The sequence below is a fragment of the Raphanus sativus genome, chromosome 9, assembly GCF_000801105.2.
Source record: "Raphanus sativus cultivar WK10039 chromosome 9, ASM80110v3, whole genome shotgun sequence".
NCBI classification, from domain to species: domain Eukaryota; kingdom Viridiplantae; phylum Streptophyta; class Magnoliopsida; order Brassicales; family Brassicaceae; genus Raphanus; species Raphanus sativus.
This window is the reverse complement of record NC_079519.1, coordinates 23591396-23606003: the sequence shown is the minus strand read 5'-3', so window position 1 is coordinate 23606003 and position 14608 is coordinate 23591396. Positions and strand designations below refer to the sequence as shown.

The 14608-nt window shown below is 32.4% G+C and overlaps 2 protein-coding genes and 1 non-coding gene across 3 annotated transcripts in view; all 3 read right to left on the bottom strand.

Moving 5' to 3' along the window:
* Positions 1-903: 903 nt before the first annotated feature.
* Positions 904-14608, bottom strand: part of LOC108824439 (NAC domain-containing protein 69) — a 31260-nt gene continuing 17555 nt past the window's right edge. The window contains exons 2-7 of the mRNA XM_018597869.2: positions 3222-3399; positions 2838-3112; positions 2174-2305; positions 1734-2063; positions 1405-1584; positions 904-1324 (exon numbers count right to left, since the gene is read on the bottom strand). Coding sequence (XP_018453371.1) covers positions 1145-1324; positions 1405-1584; positions 1734-2063; positions 2174-2305; positions 2838-3112; positions 3222-3375 — 1251 coding nt within the window. The 5' untranslated portion in view covers positions 3376-3399 and the 3' untranslated portion in view covers positions 904-1144. The remainder of the gene's footprint in view (positions 1325-1404; positions 1585-1733; positions 2064-2173; positions 2306-2837; positions 3113-3221; positions 3400-14608) is intronic.
* LOC130500598 (U6 spliceosomal RNA) lies at positions 2654-2757 on the bottom strand. Its single transcript, XR_008939215.1, has one exon. It is a non-coding gene; the product is annotated as a U6 spliceosomal RNA (small nuclear RNA).
* Positions 11651-13351, bottom strand: LOC108837376 (uncharacterized). Its single transcript, XM_056995502.1, has 2 exons — positions 13064-13351; positions 11651-12137 (listed from the first exon to the last, which is right to left on the bottom strand). The coding sequence occupies exon 2, from the start codon at positions 12133-12135 to the stop codon at positions 11779-11781; it is 357 nt and encodes a 118-aa protein (XP_056851482.1). The 5' UTR covers positions 12136-12137; positions 13064-13351; the 3' UTR covers positions 11651-11778.

Sequence of the window (14608 nt, the reverse complement as noted above, 5' to 3'; positions counted from 1 at the left end):
CATCACTACAATATTTATAACAAAATAAGGTATGTTGATAATAATTAGTTTCCTAATAAAATATAAAACGTATTTCCCATTAAGACATTTAATGATTAGTCGACATTTATTAAAATTCTTCTGCAAGTTATGATTAATGGTCGACATTGATTATGATTCTTGCGCAAGAAATAATTAGTGCGTTTGACAATTAATGTCACTTTCCAATTAAAAGGTCGATGAAAAAAAAATCAAAAAGAATAATTAGAAAAATTCGACCAATAGAAACGCGAGAATTTTCGTGAGAAGAACTGTGTGAGTGACACGTGGCGTTTGTACTTCTCTTTTAATATATAGGAAGATTACACGTATCATTTACTAAATGGTTTATAGCGTTAAATATTTTTTAATTTAATTAAATAAGTAAAATATTATTAAATAATAATTATAATTTTTGTTTAGAAACTGAGTTACATATTCACCAATAAGATTGCTCTTAGAAATATTAGAGAAAAAAATCAAAGTATCAAATATATGTAAATGTCAGTGTTAAGGTTTAAAATGCGATTTCCCTTTTTATTTTGCCAGAATCTTTTTGAGAAATATTCTTTTCCGATACAGTCGTAGTAACAATGACGTAGGCCAAAAAAAAACGTCAATACTTTCTCGATACAGTTGTCACCAATGACGCCCACGACAAGAGTAAATCTTCGTGAAGATGATTTATCAAAAGTCCAATGGGCTTAGGCATAGGCACTCACAGCTTCGACTACTCAACACGATGAGTAAAAATCATTATAAGATATGGACCATATGGTTTATATTGAGAAGAAATGTAAAGTTCTGCAATGCAAGTAACCTACTGATTTGTTTGGTAAAAAACAGCCCCGACACAACATTACTGTTTAGATTACCATTCTGAGATTACAAACCCTACGAAATTTCACTTTTACCTTCAGGCACAAGAAATACCTGTAAGATATTCAGATTCAGCAGAACAACCGAGTTTCATCTATAGTTCATACATACACACACAGATATATTATTATTATTACAAAGAAAAAAACAGAATCAGAAAACGACAATTAAAAACAAATGCTTGCCATCGATCTGCTTTGCTTCTCCTCAGCAATCAAACTTCATCAGCAGATTCAAGTTTTTCCGCTTAGTAAAACCGACATAATGTTGCCATGAAAGCAACCAAGAGGATGAAGCCTACGATCATGTTCATGAGACAGTGATACGGTGGAATCTTATGGTTTCTCTGCATTGCTTCTTCTGTAATAAACCAGCCCTTCTTGTTGTCCATGGATGCATCAATAGCTTTAGACTTTCCTTCTTTCACCTGAAAGGAAACCACATCATCATTATCTTTTGAAATAAAATACAAGCACCAAAAGAATCAACATAGGAACAGCTCAAGACCTCTAGTTTTGATGGTACGGTGCGCCGAGATTTCCAGGTCATTCTATTTATAGAAGTTTCTGCATGAGGTTGAATATCTGTGGAAGAGTCTTTCCTCAAAGATGGAGTCTCGTCTACACTAGTGTGGAACTGTGCACTCAAACTATGAACGCTATCTGGACTTGATGTTCCTTGGTAACTCTGGTCATATCAGAATGGAAAGGCTGAGTGTTCGTATACAGATTAGCTCCATGATGTAATCTTATTTACAAAAGTTGTTACGTAAAACTTTGTCAAGTTTTAGCGATTAAAAATCTTGCTTAGCCCACTAAGCTTATAATATGGATTACCGTTGCACATATGGATTCAGCATCATCGCTACCACTGCTACAATCAACAATGTTCCCTGTCAAAGCTTTCTTTGGCTTGTGATCGTTGCGGTGCTCTTGCAATATGATGTCTAGATCACCAAGCACATCAGCATGATTCCCTCCGTTATATTTCAGCAGTTCACTAATATTATCATCATCATCGTAGGGAGCTAGTGGCTGCTGGTAAGAGCGGTCGTTGTCGTTGAAAAACATGTCTGGATCAAACAGAGAGGGATCATCCTGCTCGTTCAGTGGGTTGGCCAAATCATCCACAGACATACAGAGATCTTCGTCCCTTTGTTGCTCAACCTGAATATGTAAAAGAGAGAGCCAGTAAAGAAATGATACTAATGAAAAACTAAAACACACAAAAAGAAAAGAAAAAAAAACCCAAAACACATGTTTGAGACTGAACTCACCACAGGGGTTGTGTTAATCACTCTGGCAGTATTCAAGTCAGAGACCATGGTAGAGTGGCTTAACTCATTGGAGTTATTACCGTACAGACTGTCTTCACCCTTGTACTTTACTTGGCAGATAACATATTTCCTCTGTCACAAAATTGCAAAGGTATACACACTCATGAGTTCTACCACAAGCTTTGAATCAAACCCCATATTCCTATCAAGACTACATCAGAAGCAAGAAATAAATGGAATATAAAAAGTTATGTTTCTTTGGCTTCCAACTTAATACCAACTGATCAATAAGTGTATTGGCCAAAATCATTTATATATCTAAAACTTAATATGTCTCACTGAAACTTTAATATGAGAGTTTATATTCACACACTCTTTAGAGATTATATCTCTATGTAATCTCAATACACGACCAATTCAACTAACACAGGGGAAATCAACTACATATGAATCAGACCCCAAATTTTTTTTTTGTAACTTAAAAATTTGGACTATTTCTCGATTTGTGCGTGTCATCCTTGAGCAAGGGGCCATGCTAGTCTTCTCTGTATCGTTCCAATTTTATCGGATGTCCCCGAAGGGACTCAAACCCCAAATTTCAATCAAGAAAATAGTGACACAAAGACCGATTCAACTTAACACATAATTTCAAACTGAAAGTTACCTGGTTAAGAGGCAAAGAAGTGATGTGATACTCGTGGATGACCCAAGGAGTCTTAACTCCATTAGCACCTTTGCCATGATGGTACACAAGCGTCTTCTTGATCCCGATCTCAACACCGTGTCCTCTCTTCTCCTTGATTATCCGATCCTTGCCGGTAGCTTTCCAGAACCCAGAAGGTGTTGTCCTCTTCGTTCCCTTCTTCTTGTCAGTTGCTTGGCACTCCCTTCGACAGAAGAAGTACCATACAAGATCGTTTGATTCGATCTTCGATAACGCTGTAACCACACAAAGTATTTAGAAGTGATCGATGATGAAATAAAAAGAGAGAAAGAGAGAGAGATAGAGATGATCGATGATGAAATAAAAAGAGAGAGATGAACTAACAAGGCAAGAACTCGGGATTGTAAGCATAGATGTTGATCTCCCTAATGGCTTGGTCGACGAGCCATGGTTTATCAAGAATCTTGTTCTTGAGGTAATAGTTGATCACTTCCTCTCCCGTAGGACTAAACCTATATCCCACGAGATTCTTCTCCATTTTCACACACGATCTAGAGTTTGCCATATTCTAAAAAGATTTCGAAAAATATATATTAGCATTAAATGTAATTGTCGATGTCATATTTAACCATGTGACATGTCATCAATCTTAATAGCCACGTCACAATTTTTTTGTGAAAACGATTGTAGAGAAGACATGTGGCAAATCACTTCTCAAATATAAACTAGGGGATAGTAAACTATAAAATTCAAAAACTAATTTGTTAAGTTTTATTGGTTTAATACTAATATAGAAAATAACGAATTATATTAAATATTTTTGTATATTTTAATTTAAATTTAATACATATTTTAATAAATGTGAAGCACAGAAAATACATTCCTTAAAGTGGAAGTATTAAGTATTACTTTATTATTACTAATCGAATGTGCTCTCCAGTAATAAAGTTAAACTAGATCTTGACCCGTGCGACCGCACGGATATTAATTTTCAGTTTTAATTTTTATTTATTTATATCAAATAGTATATTTATAATATTTGATCGTTTTATATTGATTAAGTTAGGGATAGGTATTTGGGTATCCATTCGAATTCGGTTAAAATTTATTCGGGTTTGAGACTTTCGAGTTTAAAGATTCTATCTCTATTCGGGTACTTATAAACTTTGGTTCCGGTTTGGTTTAGATCTTTGCGGATTTGATAACCCGTTTAAATTATCTTTAAATATCCTTAAATCTAAAAATATAACATGTAAATTTGAGTAATGTAAGCTAAAGGATCTAAATTAAAAAATTAAAATAAGTTTCACTTGAATATTTGGATGAAGAATATATATATATTATTTTTGGTGTTTTGATTATTGTTTATCTACTTTAGATGTTTACTTTTGACTATTTTTTATATTTCAAATCAACTTAACATAACTTATATCTTGGATATTAACTCGAAAAATAGCTAACATATTGAAGTATATAAATATGATTTAAATACATTCGAATATCCGAAATATTTCGTTCGGATAAGGTTTACTTATGGTTCTCTAGATACCAAAATGGTAAATCCGTTTGGATATTATCTAGTTTCGGTTCAAATTTGGTAATACTTTTTCCGTTCAGATTTGTTCAATGAAGAGTTGATATTATAATTTTCATGAATTATTTGTCCAATAAAAATGTATTTTTTTAATTTGACATTGATTTAATTGAGAATTTAATGAAGTGTATTTAATTCAAATTTAATTTTAGAAAACACATTAATGTAAGTGGAAAAGACAAAACATTAAAATAGGAAGTATTATTTAATTGTGTATTTAATTCAAATTTAATTTTGAAAAACATATTAATGAAAGTGGAAAAGACAACATTAAAATATGAAGTATTATTTAATGTCAGTGGCATGGAAGTGTAAATAACACTGAAAACTAAGAGACATTTTATATGTGTACTTCTCTTTTAATAATATTTTATATGTGTACTTCTCTTTCATATGTGAATTTGGCAATAGATTATACAAACTCTTAAGATATAAAATTTTATGTCTATATTAAAATCTACTTTTATGGTTAGAGATGGTTAGAGATTAGAAATGGTTATATATAAGATAATTAGGTTCAGTTATAGATTAATAAAATCGTAGCCCATTAAGTTGTAGTAAAAAAATCGGATTGGGCTTTGTTAATGAGTGTATAATTAAGTAAAACTCTATGTTTTAAATGCAGTGGCATAAAGATGTAATATTTGTGGAAAACTCAGGTTAAGTACTATTTGTACTTCAGTTTTAATAGAGTAGATTTTTTAATTACTCCAAACGTTATTTGATGTTTTCCCTAAACGAGAAAAAGAAACTGACAAAAAGAAAAAATAAGAAAACAAAAGTCTTCTCCAACGACAAAGACAAAATATATTTATAACTGTTCAGTGAACGTGGCCGATTACTGATGGTTCATTACGAAGATTTTTGGGAGCTTCGAACCTAAGTTATTTATTTTAAAGGCTTCGACCATTTGCAAATTTTTTTTTATTTCCAAAGATTTTTCAGAAAGATTTTCCTTTTTGTTTCAAGCCGCCACCATTGACAGCAATATCAACATGAATACTTGAATACTTTCAGAAATTTTTTGTTTTAATAAGCTTGTAATAATTCACTATTTGTAATAATATTGGTTACGTGTCGACCTATTGCTTATACAATAAGCTTGTAATAATTCACTATTTGCGATTTTTATTTTTAGAAAGAAAAAAACACAGACGTGCCTTGACAATGCATACCTCCTCAACAAATATAGTAATATTTTTAAAGAATGCATGCCCTACTGATCCCTGTTAGAGAATTTCTTAATAGTCTGAAATGGAGAAATGATTTGGTAAATGGCTGGGTAAATGAGTGAAATGACAAGTGTTAAATCTAGCTAGAGCTTAAAGACTCTGAAGCATGTGAACTATCATTTTTATCCACCTTAGATATAGATGAAGCCCACACGAAACTTCTAAATCGCGGCTAAACCGTGTGTGTTGGCTTCCCATTTCGTTCTAATTTTGTTTATTTCTCTTTTTGTTTGTTTTTTCTTTGTGAATATTTTGTTTAGTAAGTTTATACTTACGAGTTATGCACACCTCAAGCTGATGGAACTCTATTTTTTTTTTTCAGTATCTGATCTATTACGGAAATAGCATGAAAGCTTTAATAAGGTTAAATGTACTTTTTTTTTTGCTTAAAATTTGAGGTTAAATGGACTTTTAGTTACTAAAAAACTTGATTCTATGATATCCTCAAAAATTGAACACTGACAAATGAAATTGAAAACATAAACAAATAAAGAAAACAAAAGTTTTCTCTAACGACAACGACAAAAATAAATTTGTTGATTGTGCATTGAACGTGGTAGATTACTGATGGTTCGTAATGAAAACTTTTGGGAACTTCGAACATAGAGCATCTCCAAGAGCAACTTTATATTTGAGGTTTGATGAACCTTATATTTGAAGTTTGAGGGTGTTCTTCTCCAATGGTAAACCTTAAAATAAACTTTAAAAGTTTTAGATTTTTACACTATAGTCCTTAACATTAGATAAAAATCAAATAAAAGAACAAAACTTTAATAACAACAAAAAAATTACAATAAAATGTTATAAACATGATTTATTAATAAACTATTACACTGTAATAGCAAACTACATACAGAAAAAGATTATTACAAACAATTTTTTTTCTAAGAATATATAATTATTCATCATTATTATTTCCGTAATAAACTATTCCACTTTAATAGCAATTTTTGCTTTGTTTTTCATTTAAAAACTTATTTATTTACTTAAAGTTATATATAAAAGTTGAATTTATGAAAACATATATAAAATATATAAAATAAATAAAATTATATGGACCAAAATGATAAATAAGAAAGTTATCAAGACTATTTAAAAGACATAAAAGTATAAGGACCAAAAAAATATGAAACCTCAAATATAAGGTTTTGTACAGTGAACCCTCAAATATAAGGTTTCACTGTACAAAACCTTATAATTTGAGGTTTTGAGGCTGCCCTTGAAGTACATAAAACCTTATATTTGAGGTTTTAAGGTTGCTCTTGGAGATGCTCTAAGTAGTTCTTTTTAACGCTTCAAACCGAACCTAAGAGCATTTCCATCAATGATACTCTATGAACCCTTTTTTCATTATTTTAATATTTTTTTTGTTTCATTTGACTTTTTTATTAAGAAAAAAATAATAATAATTTTTCGGATCAATCACGGGCCGCTACGTGTCGTGGGACCCGCGCTACAGTGACGATCCGGGTTCACTGCAGTAAACCTCCAAAACACAGGTTCAAATCTATGTAATATTTTAATATTTTTTTTTCGAAAACCGTGTGAACCTCTCCATTGAACACTCAATAGAGATGCTCTAAGTTGCAGATTTTGTTTTATTCCAAAGAGTTTTTGATTCTAGAGTTTGACTAAAGAGTTTTTATTTGTGTGTTTTATTGTATTTTCTGTTGTGTGTATATATTTTTCTTAAGAAATATTGATGGTGAAAAGAAGCAAAAAAGATACTTATATCTGTTGCACTTAATTATAACTTAAAAAAAGAAAGAAGAAGAAGAGAAGGAATAGTATCTAAACTATTTCTTTGAATCTATTATGATCTCCAATAAAAATATTAATAAAGGTTAAGTAAATGTTAATTTTGTCTCTCGATAATAGAATAGTAGTTATATGAATGTCTACCCTAAATGTACAAAATATAACATTTTTTGCTGTTAGTGGAGAGGTGTTAATTATTGAGCGATCATTTTTAAGGGAAAATTTCACAACTACACTTTGTTTGGTACCACTTTTCATATATACACTTAGAAGGAGGACATTTTCAGAAATACCTAGATCATTAATAGGCAAAAGACAAAAATAACCCTCTCACAATTATAACCTAATTTCATATCTCTTTCACTCTCGAGAGAAATCTTCAGATCACGGCGATGCAACGCGACTTCTCGATCGGCGACGGCGGCTAGATCAGCGACGACGCAGCGAGATCGAGCGACGACAGCGGCGAGATTGAGCGACGGCGGCGACAAGATCGAGCGATGGTGGCTATGAGATCGAGCGATGGCGACGAGTTCGCTTAGACTCAAATTGGAGACGATTTCAAATTGGGGCGTTGGAGGAGCTTTCATTCTTCTCTTTCACAAGGTAGTGAATCCAGATCCCATTTCTATGCCATGGTGGAGCATCTCGGGAATGGTATACATTTTGGCCATTACTCAGCTTATGTGAAATCAGCTCCTGAGACATGGCATCATTTTGATGACGTAAAGGTAATAATATAAGCTATCGTTCACTGGTTTCGTTTTGATTTGTGCACTTTACTTCTTTGGTAGACTTCTCTGAAAGGGTATCAACAAATGCAAATTTTCCTTTCACAGGTCTCGAGAATTAGGGAAGAATGTGTTCTATCAAAGGATGCGTATATGTTAATCTATGCAAGAGAAAGAACTCCTTGTTTCACTAGTGCGTTTGAAGAGCTGAAGATACTATTTGAAGCCACTCCAATGAATTTATCGCCAAAGTTTGTTCTTGAGACTACTACTACCTGTAGCGAGGAGTGTGTAAGCGACCTTAGCTAGCAGACTGTCTCTGATTCCAACAACGCCTGTAACGGCTCGGTGGGAGTTGTATTGATCCCTGGTGGAAACTCCTCAGATTGCCACTGTGATGAGGCACAAGATGAAGTGTTTCGTTTGGCAGAATCTATGAAGACGAACTTTTAAGAACTTTATAAAGTCTATAAACGGTTTATAAATGTTTATAAAACAAATATAAATATTTATATAACTATTTATAAAGGTTTATAAAACTATTTAAAAGGGTTTATAAAACTATTTACAAGAACTTATAAGTGTTTATTAATTAATTTACAAGGTTTATAAATCTATTTATAAGTGTTTATAAATCTATTTATAAGAGTCTTTATATCTATTTATTAGGATTTATTCGAAAGATTAGAAGAATTTAATAATCTTCATAACCCAATTTATAAGAGTTTATAAATCAGTTAGAAGAGTTTATAGATCATTTTTGAATTCTAATATCATTGTACGTAATATTTGGGGTTTGATAATATTATTAGAAATCCTTTCTCTTCCCTTATGGTGAAGATGACATCTTGAGAAAGCAGAGCAACAAGTTTTGTATGATTACAAAATAAAGAAGCAATTTTAAGAGAATCTTAACATTGTTTACACTCAGTATAGAAAAGACCAATTCAATCATGGGACACTAATGTGTCTCGAAAGCAACAGAAATCAAATGTTGATGTTTCACCGAGCGATGACAACAAGATACAGCAATTAAACTTCTCAACTCAAAGATAAAGTAGTATTCTTGGATTGAAGGGAAACTTCAGAACTGGGACTTGTCAAGGTTGTCAAAGTAAGGGCGATCGAGTGTTGTTTTTGCTGCAATTCTCTCAGCAGGATTGTACCTGAGCATTTTCTGCATTTGTTAAAACATAGAAAGCTCAATAAGACTTAACAAAGAGTCTCAGCCTATGCAGAGAGAGCGATGTTACAACAATATTCATATGCTAAGTTCATGAGGCAGTTAATTTACTGTGAGAAGATCAACTCCTTGAGGCGAAAGAGATGGGACAGCACGTGCTAAGTCTTGCGGCTCCCACTTTGGGTAGTCATGCCAGTCTGGTTCTCAGAATAAAACTATTCATGTATGTTTATAAAGCTTTATAAAACAATCATATGGATATATGAAATAGTAAAATCCATTTATAAAGGTTGATAAACAATTAATAAATTATAAAAGGTATGAAAATTGTTTAGAGATTCTTCTTGAGCTGTTCGAAAATATCTATTCTGATAAAAAAATAATTTATAAGAATTTATAAAAATAATTTATAAAGTGTATACACCCTTATAATAGATTATAAAACAATTTATAAGGATATGTAAAATTTCTGAAGCGGTGGAGCCTTGCTTGCTGTCCGCATGTGCCTCAGAATCTGCCATGTATCATCATCTCTTTACAAAACCTTATAAAGGTATGTAAAATTATTTGTAAGAGTATATAAAACATTAATAAAGGCATATAAAACAAGTTATAGAATCTATAAACCATTTATAAATGTTTATAAAAACATTATGAAAGTTTATAAATAATTTATAAGGGGTATGTATACTACTAATAGGGGTTTATAAACACTTTATGAAAGCTTATATTCAATTTATAAGGGGTATTTTAAGAGTTGTATAGGGTTATAAATCAGCTAAAAGAGTCTATAACCATTTAGAAAGTCTTATAAAACAATTTATAATGGTTTGTATAATAATTTATAAAAATAATTTATAAAGTTTATACACCATTATAAAAGATTATTAAATAATTTATAAGGGTATGTAAAATTTATGAAGCGGTGGAGTCTCAGAATCTGCCACGTATCATCATCTCTTTACAAAGCATGCATGTATTCTTTAGTTTTATAAGAATATTTAAAGTTATTTATAAGGATTTATAAAAGAAAAAATTGCCAAAACGGAATAGAAAAACAAGTGCATTGTCCCTTTGCCATAATTTCATTTTTTGCTTGTTTTTGACTTTCATGTCCCTGATCAACTTTAAAAATTCATAATAATTATTTTAAAAATCAGAAAAATATGAAAAAATATACAAATTGTACATGAACAAGAGACAATCATATGAAAAATAGTTTTGTTGATTAAATATAAGTAGATCATAATTCTATATTCTGGTCTACGGCTCGTAGACAATCTAATCTACCGTCTACGGGCTCGAAGGTAACTGGTTCTACTAATCACTTACATATCTACGGCCGTAGACGGGCAAATCCACTGTAAAATATAAATCTACCATCGTAGAATGAACCGCCTGCCATGTTAACTTAGTTCTGAACTACGGTAGATTTCATTTGAGCAAATAATCTGCCATTATAGAAGTACTCTACGAAAGTTTAACAAAGTAATCTACGAAAATGTATTTCCCTACCCCAGTTGTATTGCACAATCTACCCTCTTATCTATATTCTACGGGAGTAGATGGTTCCCTCTACCGACGCGAAAATGTTAATTTTCCTTAAATATCTCCAAAATCTGTTAAGTGTATATTTTTGAATCTAAAACTTCCTAAATTTTAGTGATTTTCGTGTTTCCTAAATTAATTTTTTTAAAAAAATTAAAAAACGTGATCTCCTTCTTCCTCACACACGTTATTGAGATTTTTTTTAGAAATCAACCAAAAATTTTGAAGCTATTGTTGAAGATGCATATTTATGCTTCTTGTGGGGTGTGGAAATTCAGTCCCCTTAAAAGATGGGAATTTGCTGTTGATGAGAAGAAACGGGGTAGAGTATTGGTTGTGGAGTTGACAAGTTCCTTTGAATATCTAAGGATTTTGGCTTTTGATGATTTTGGAATAGACCAAAACGAGTTTGAGCTGGAGTTAAGCTACTTACCTATAGAGTTAATCGGTGCAGTAGACTGTCCGCCAGTGATCATTGCGAATGATAGACAAGTCAAAAATTTCCTAACATATGTACGAGGAAAAGCTTCTACAAGGTTGTGTGTGTCAACTTCACCTATCAATGGAAACAGCGAAGACTTTGAAGTTGATATGAAGGAATCCAACTCACCTATCTTATTGTTGTTGGCTACTTGATTTACTCGTTTTGCTTGCTTTTGGATTTTCATGTTCTACTTGATTTACTCGTTTTATCATAATTACTTGATTGCTTTTTGTACTCTACTTCAAACTGCAACTACCTGCGAAGACTCTTGCATAAAGTTGTAAAAAGAAGCTGAATAGAATGACATATCAATTGTAAACAAGAAGCCAATAATGACCCAGCAATTGTAAGCACAAATCCAATAATCTCAGACAAGAAGTTGTAAACAGAAGCTAATTATAATGAGCATCACTAGATACCAAAGTCAGGCTCGTCGTCTTTGTATTTCAGACCAGTAACCGCATGGAATTCTTGCATCGCAAATCTGAGAGGCCTCCAAGCATAATGGAACCACAACTCATGACGTTTTGCGGTAAGAAGCTGCTTACAAGCAAAGGTGTGGATCAGTCTCCCCGAATACTGAAGCTTATGCTCATAAATTGCCATAACCTGAGCAAACAGCGGATCAGCCAACATTTCTTTGTACTCTGCCTCAACGTACTTCTCCACCTCCTCAAGTATAGAAGTTCTACAAGTGTTGTTCACCTTCTCAACTTGTGTTTCGGTACCCTCTTTGAATAGGCATTTAGGCAACTGATCCACCGTCATACCTGTGAACAATGAGACAAATACAATATGAGTTCAAAAACATCAAAAAGAATTAAACTTTGATATCATATACAGCTAAATCATTAACACAACATAAATTGAATACCTATCAAACGCAAACTATTTTAAAAAAATTAAACTTTTAAAAGGCCAGATAATGAACAATTAAAAATTAAACTTTTAAAAGGCCAGAGTTATACAAGCTTTTGAGATGTTAAAAAAAGACAGACAATGACCAATAAACAACAACACAAACGTTAACAGAGTGATACAAGCAATCCGTAACCACAAAAAAGTAACTTTTAGCATAGAAAATCATGTAATGAACATGGTCATGTTACTTGGATGATTTCATTACTCTCACGTTGATTACTCATCGTGCTAGTGCTACCATGTACTAGCAATCTCTAAAAGCAAGCATACATTAATAACTTATAAACCCTTAGGAAACCAAAGAAGGTTCCACTCATATAAACTAAACTAAAGTAATCAACATAACATCAATTGTCTTATTTATAAGAAGAAAGTATTCTTTTTTTTTTCAAATGAACTACAACTTGAGATGTTTTAGTTTTAAACAAAGTAGTTTTAGAGAGCAGTTTTTCTTCTTTAACAAAGGCTATGGCGGGAGATGTAGACAATCACAACAACAACACAAGAGTTATACAAACTTTTTAGATGTTAAAAAAAGACAGACAGTGACCAATAAACAACAACACAAACGTTAACAGAGTGATACAAGCAATCCGTAGCCACAAAAAAAAGTAAAGCATGACAGATGCCAAACATGAAAAAGTATAAGAAACTTTGATAGCAAAAAAGAAAATTTCATAACATAGATACCTAAATAATTCTCAGAAACTAGAAACAAAACCTATCACACTAAGATACAAAGACATGCAAAAAATTCCCAAATCCTTATACAAACCTGAAAGTCTCGATTGTTTTGCTTGAAACTAGAGCTGAGTGTGTGAATTGCAGAGCGGCGAGGCAACAACTTCAGTTCCTGGCGAGGTACGAGCTTCTGTGTTCGGCGACTTAATTGACAACGAGACGCGAAGTGAGCCGGAGGTTCGATTAAGAAGAAGAAGACCACCGGCGGAGTGCTAGCGGTCAGAAGAAAGACCGGCGACGGCAAGGCGACCTCTGAGAAACCGAGGATCTGAGAATCGCCTTTTGCTCTGTATCGCCAAAGGAGAGAAACGATATTAGGGTTGAAACACGATTTGAGAATTTTCCCCCTTTTGTTTTATTTTCCCTTTTTGTTTTATTTTTTTAATTAATTATATTTAAAAAAATCGAAATCATTTTGAATCATTTTAGATGAGGGATGTAATTGGGTTTTCTAAAAAATTTATACCAAGCGGACAATTTATGTTTCAGATTATGGCATAGGGACAATGTATCAGTTTTTTTGTTCCATATTTCCAATTTTCCCTTTATAAAATCATTTATAAAAATTTGTAGAATATCAAAAGGTAATTATTTTATGAAGTCTTATAACGTTTTATAGAGGCTTATAAATCATTTTTAAAAATAATTGTCTGCTCACCATATTACACGAGCTAATTCTTAACTTAAACCTCCATGTTTTGGAAAATTTCAGGAGCACAAGCTCTTCAACATCAGTAGCATAAACACTTATAAATATTTATAAATAATTTATAAATGTTTATAAATAATTTATAAATCAGTAATACTTTATAAGGAGATAATATAATTGATAACTAAGGCTTTGAATTTGAATTTCCATGATTTGAGTAGCTTCTTTTTCTGAACATGTGGCTGCTTTTTCCTTCCTCTTGCAAACATTATCTCACTGTATTTGAAATTCCAATTCTTCCGACATTTCCTTTATTTTATCGTACGAAAGGCTCATGAACAATACATCAAACAACTTGTGTGCAACTACATCAACAACTTCTACTGACTTTTTAGTCAATTTTTCCACCACATCCATATCCAAAATGTATGGTTGTTCAACCTTGGCACACTCCAAATACCACCAGCTTGATCATAATGTGAATCATTGACTAGAAGTGTAGAGCCACTGTTCTCAATCAAAACAGACTGCATTTCATCTATCTTATGGCTTGGTTCCAAAAGAGAGATTGGTACCTCTGTTTCTAACTTCTCATGGCGATGAACAGAATGCTTGTCAACCTCTTGGTTTGAATCAATTCAGTAATCGAATCCGTTGACTCTTTCTTTGCGGCCAGCTCTTTTGTCTCCATCTCTGCAATAGAATCAGTCGATTACATCCTAGTAGTTGAACCACCTTCGTCTCGTATGTGAATCGATGGAACTGATTCCAACTGAACTTTCTGGAATACTCGTTAGAATAAGAGAGAAGTCGTCATCACCGAAATGTCGACTTGTTCGTTTGAGTTCCTCGTCGTCGTCGGATCTCTCTGTAGTTTCATCGGATCTCGTTGATCTCGCCGTAAAAATCTTCAGCGTTGTTGGATCTTTT